This window comes from Acyrthosiphon pisum, chromosome X (assembly GCF_005508785.2).
Source record: "Acyrthosiphon pisum isolate AL4f chromosome X, pea_aphid_22Mar2018_4r6ur, whole genome shotgun sequence".
NCBI lineage: Eukaryota > Metazoa > Arthropoda > Insecta > Hemiptera > Aphididae > Acyrthosiphon > Acyrthosiphon pisum.
Window position 1 is genome coordinate 58887855 of NC_042493.1, and position 6286 is coordinate 58894140.

Consider the following 6286-nt stretch of genomic DNA (forward strand, 5'->3'; position numbering starts at 1 on the left):
AAATACTCACAATTCGCTTTAAAATTAAAATATACTAAAAAGCATACGAGGTTGCCTTGATAATATCTTATCTTTAGATTTTATAAGAGGTTAATTTACTCTAATTTTTAAATTAACGGAGCTACACATGTTCTGCTGAGCGTAAAATTTGCTATGTTACGCACTTATAAGACGAAGACAACACATGCGGGTATCACGTCTTCTTAATACCAAAACCATTACACATATATTGTTTGTGTTGACAGATTGTTCAAGAATCACCATTTCTCACCATGGATCTCCTAGAGTCGTGTTTCCCGTATGCTCTTATAAGAAATGCATACCATGCTGTCTACAAGATTGAGCATCATCAACATGGTGGTCATTCATCGTCTTCGCATCAAATATAATCGGTTACTTCCTCTGAAATACTCATATCTCATGTATTATGATTATGATTTCTTTGTCTCTTTGTTTCAGTAATTTTTTCTCATATATAATGTGTAAAATGTGTCATCCCACATTCCCACCTAGAATAGTTATAATAATAATGACAATAGCACTGCAAACAATATTTAATAATTTATATTATGTTATATTATTACTCCTATCGTTTAGTCTCAATATTTTTATCATTATTGTATTATTTAATCCCTTAGTTTTATTTTTTTATTTATTTATTATAATTATAAAAGTGATTTTTATTTTGTACAATTATGCGTGCCAGCCTCAGAATAATTTACATAATGAAAATTCTTATATTATAGCAATTACTAGTGTTCGTCATTAAGTTATACATCTGAGCTATTGCCAATTTATATTTAATATTAACTATTTATCCCCATTGTTTCTTTTACTATTTTGTAAAATGTTGTAGACATAATAATTATTATTGTTTTTAGTAATAATGAGTATAACAAATAAATACAAAAACACATTATTATTTATTTTTCTGAACATTGGTACAACTATACCTCGAAATATACTACAAACTGTACTTATGTATAGAAAAAATAATTTATCATATATTATTTATTTATATAATTACTTAAATTGTATAATAAAATATTATAATATTATCTGTACATATGCAAAATACCTGCAAAATACCAATTAGAATTATTTGTATAAAATCATAAAGAATACATATCTCTATGATTAATTAAATAATATGACAATATTTCATTACACTTCATACTGTTGAATAATATAATTTCGTTTTGTCGTTTTTTTTAATTCAAATTGAAAATTTCTTATGAAATTCTTATATTTTGTATGTAATCAGATTTTTTACAATTTCCACTAGTAGATGGTATTTCAGTAAAATAAAATAACAATATTGTTGGAATTGAGTGGAAAAAAAGTGTTTTTTTTTTAATATTTAATATTTTGTTTATTGGTCGTTGCATTATAATTAATTATAACATACTAATCTTTTGACTTTTATATTTATGATGGAGTGCATATCAATGTAAATGATCAGAAGTGCTAAAAATATGTGAATGTTAATATTATAGTGAAACAGTTTATTTAGACTAAACCAAAAGATCATAACGCTTCATTTATTAGAGAATATTATTTTAAATGCACTATAATATTTGATTCAGTTTTTCTATTATTTGTTATTTTTTTCATCAAAATTAGTAGCTATAGTCGGGCCACTCTAAGAGCGCTACTCCTTCACGCATTCAACTAATTGAGCTCCGCGGTATTTCTCCCACTCTACCACCTAATTGCTGCCGTAAATACACGGGAATGCACAAGAACGGACAAATTTTGGTCGCCGCCCAGAAGCGCTCTTACGACGGCCCGAGTATAATTGAAAAGCATATTGTTTTTGATATTATAATTATATACAATATAACCGATGTAAATGTTTGTTGCATTTATAATTGCATTTTGAGCAGATGATAATGCATTAAATAATTACAATTTGTTTGTATTTTTTTTCAAGTACTACACATTTAATTGATTACTTGGAGTATTAATGTATTATATATATATAATTATTATTATTTTAAAAAATAATTTATTTGGAAGTACAACAATAATTGTAAATATAGGTATCTTTCTAAAAAAATATGTTATATTGATAAATTAACAATAAAAAAAAAAATTTAGTTTCTTATTTTTGTATATCAATTCAAATATAACAGAAATTATAGCCAAGATATTTAAAATATTTTTAAATATTTAGTACCTTTTGGTTTTGTGTAAATATATTTCTATAAACTAAGTTTTAAAATACATCCAGTAATATTCTAAGCTAAACTAAATATTAAAGCTTTTAATTTAAGCCACAACAATAACTGAAGAAATATTATTCATCAACAAAATACAAATGTGTATTGTGTGAGTCTTGAACCTAAATAATTAATCACCCGTCTTGGATCAAGATTTCGTAAGTTAGAAGTTAAAAGTTAAGTTATTAACTTAACTTACTAGTTCAGTGTTTTAATAAACTTAACTTTAACTTAACTCATTTGCCTCTACATTAACTTAAAATCTACTCATATTTTTCTTTATTTTCCCAATTAAGTTGATTTTGAATATTCCTGTTATCCAGAAAATATTTTGTTTATTACTGATTTTTGATTTATAATAACTAGGTATTATAAGTTTGTAGAATAAAGAAAATATTATCAGAAAAAAATAAGTTATTTTTACAAAGAACTTTGTATTTATGTTTAAAGATAAAAACTAATATATTGTATTAATAAGTTACTTATAATAATTAATATAGGGGTAACATCAGTCGCCTGTATGAAGACATTGATGCTACAAATTATATTCATAGATCATAATACCCATTCATTACACATTAGTTATTAATTATTTTTTATTAGTACAATAATGATTATCATGGATTGTTCTAATAGTAATATATACCTATGAAGTATGAATGATGATTACTATTCAAGTGGATATCACTTTTTTTATTAGATAATACATACTTTCTAATTTTTATTCTTAACTTGATATACTTATTAGTTTAAGTTAAGTCAAGTTAACAGTTTTTGTTAAATTAATTTAAACTTAATTGATGTATTAAAAAATAAAAATAGCTATTTACTTAACTTTTAATTTAATTTAAAAAAAAATCATTAACTTTTCCAGCCTTGTTAATTGCATTAGTTTTATATAAGAGTTAATAAAATATGCATTTTTACTAAAATAGATAGATATGACTTATGACTTATGTTTAATATCCGTAGTTACCTATGAAGACAGATCTAGTACTTTGAAAACATCAAGTGATATTTATCTTTAGCCAAGTAGGTAGTGGCCAATACTAATATGATATATGCATTAATGCATTTTAACAAATGCCCTAATGCATTAACAATATAAATATAATATAAGATATCCACACTTACAAACCGTCACCGCTCAGAATCGTATTTCGTATACAATGATATCATATCATTGAATTCAAATGTAATACCATCCATAATACAGTGACCCACTTATAGCCTACTGTTCAACAGAGCGACATTTGGATGTTTAACCACCTTTTTCGTCATTAAGGAAGCTGTTTATAACTTCATAAGTTGATTGTTAATGTAGGTACCTACCTATATTATTGTACCTATCTATTTGTTGCTAATAATGAATTGACCACCAATCTAACCATTTTTATATTAGCTATACGGCCATACCGGACACTGATTAGTGATTACCAAGACCAAGTAGGTACCTAACTATAGTGTCATTTTAATATATTAAAATGACACGGACCCCAGACTTTTTGGTGGTTCTGGGAACCACAAAATGCATGATCAAGCCGCCTCTGGCTGGTACTGTTCTGCGGGCGTGACTGTAGCCTGACAAAACTTAACTTAACCTAATGACATTTTACAGTGATTAAAAATAGGAAAATACATAGGTACATAATATTATATACAATGTTATTTCACTGCATTACACAATAATATGTTTACACATAACTATTTATCATTTTTATATTGTATCGTATCATGCTGTCATACATCTATGATTCAGATTTTTAGTTTCCTTATGTCATTATTTACCTATTATTAATTCGGTAGGTAACAAAATAACTAAAATAGTTATTCTTGGTTTTTTAATATATAATTTCATCCAAATTTTAACTTAAAATAACTATAAAAAACTGGGTTTATGTATTTTTTAAATTTTTTGGTAACAGAATTAATTACTTACGTGAAACTTTATTTAACCCTTAGCTATAAAAGTTGAACATTTTATAAATTTTTAACTATTAAATAATTTTTAAGTAGGTACTCAATTTGATAAATTTCGTTAAAATTCTAATTTAAATGCTTACAAAAAAAAAACCGGCCAAGTGCGAGTCGTACTCGTGCACGAAGGGTTCCGTACCATCATCAGCTATAAACATGTCGGCATCACTGCTTATATTTAATATTATATATTCCAGAATTTTTAGTATTTGTTGTTATGGTGGCAACAAAAATACATAATTTGTGAAAATTTTAACTTTCTAACTTTCATAGTTCATGAGATACGGCCTGGTGAAAGACGAACGGACGGACGGACAGCGGAGCCTTAGTAATAGGCATAGGCGTGTTTACGGGAGGGGCCTGGTGAGCACTGGCCCCCCCGGCAGACTGTGCCTCCAACAAAATAGCTAGGATAAAAAAAAGTCGTACGGTACCCTGCAAGTACCTATAGATTTTAATTTATTGTAATTTTTTTAGTTACGCATTTATTAATTAGTGGTTATATTATCATCATATACAATTTTTTTTTTTTTTTATTGAAAAAATCTACAATCTATACATTTATTTTTGTACAATAAGTACCTAGGTTTGATACGTTAATAATAAAAGGTTAACATGAATCGTGTGATTAGGGAGTGGTAACACACCATAGTATTATACCTAATAATTATATAATGCATAAGTAGGTACTTTATTTTTATCAACAATTTACTTCATTATGTATCTGTTTTTAATTTAGTTTTAAATGTATTTTTATTGTTTTGACAAAGGTTATACTTTTTGAACTTAATTAAAAAATATTCCTACCATTGTGAATTTTGTAACATAAAAAATGAATGTTTCTTCATTTCTAAAAAAAATAGGTCTCACATTTTAAAAATTTGTTGTGCCCCCTCGGCCACCAAAGTCTGAACACGCCTATGGTAATAGGGTCCCGTTTTACCGTATGGAACCCTAATATATTGTGCCTATAAATTTTTAATCTTTTTCAACTGCTATTGTAACAATATATCAGGAGCCTTGTATTAAATTTTCACGCTTTTTGGCCCAACAAATTAAGCTTAATTGATATTCATAAAAAAAAAAATAAAAAAAATTGAAATTTGAAATTGTCCGTAAACAGCTCAAAACGAGTCAGAATATTTTCAAAATTACATGGTGTGTAGAAAATAAAAATATAAACATTCAGTAAAATTGTCATGTATCTAAAATTATTAGTTTTTGAATTATAACAGAATAAGAAAACGTTACATGAGAAATAGAGTGAATATCCAATCTTGTAATAAGAACTTCAAACGTTCATAAACATTTAATTTGACATGCTTGTAGACATTTCTTTTTTTTTATAAAGGTCGAAAAACTTATGAGAAATCTTGAATTACTTTTTCAAATCTTAGATTTAAAAAGAAAATTTTTTAGAAATTTCTAATTCGAAATAATTTGCACATTTTGGTGAATTTTACGTATATTGTCAATATTTGAACATTAAATGCTTAAAAAAAAAAATCGTGACTATGGATTTTTAATATTTTCTATCTGTCTTTGAAAAAATATATAAGGAGCCTTCCATTAAATTTTCAAGCTTTTTTACCCGAAAAATAAAATTTTATTGGTATTTATAGAATAAAAAACTAAAAAAATTGGAAACTGAAAATGTCCGTAAACAGCTCAAAATAAGTCAAAATATTTTTAAAATGTTATGGTGTATAGGAAATGGTAATATAAACATTCAGTCAACATGTCATATATTTTGGTACGGTAATTTGTTTTAGAGTTACACCAAAAACCAAAATCGACTTTGTAGAAAACTGATTTTTCGTACAAATTCTCGTTTTTCCTTAATTTAAATTAAGACATTTTTAATTATGACCCCCATAATACCAACTAGATTCACTTTCCTATCAGAAAAGATACTGTTGAACAAAATCTAAGCACTTTTACTGTCCTAAAAGGTATTAACAGGCACAAAAAATAATTTTAAAAACACACACACACACACACACACACACACACACATAATTGTAAAATCAATACATTCATCACTGTAACGTCTCCTCTTCACTCTATCTCTCTTACCATTCTTTAGG

The 6286-nt window shown here is 26.3% G+C and overlaps 1 protein-coding gene across 1 annotated transcript in view; it reads left to right on the forward strand.

Moving 5' to 3' along the window:
* LOC100165525 (membrane-associated protein Hem) overlaps positions 1-531 on the forward strand; it is a 10760-nt gene extending 10229 nt beyond the window's left edge. The window contains exon 21 of the mRNA XM_003246316.4: positions 246-531. Coding sequence (XP_003246364.1) covers positions 246-389 — 144 coding nt within the window. The 3' untranslated portion in view covers positions 390-531. The remainder of the gene's footprint in view (positions 1-245) is intronic.
* Positions 532-6286: the final 5755 nt, after the last annotated feature.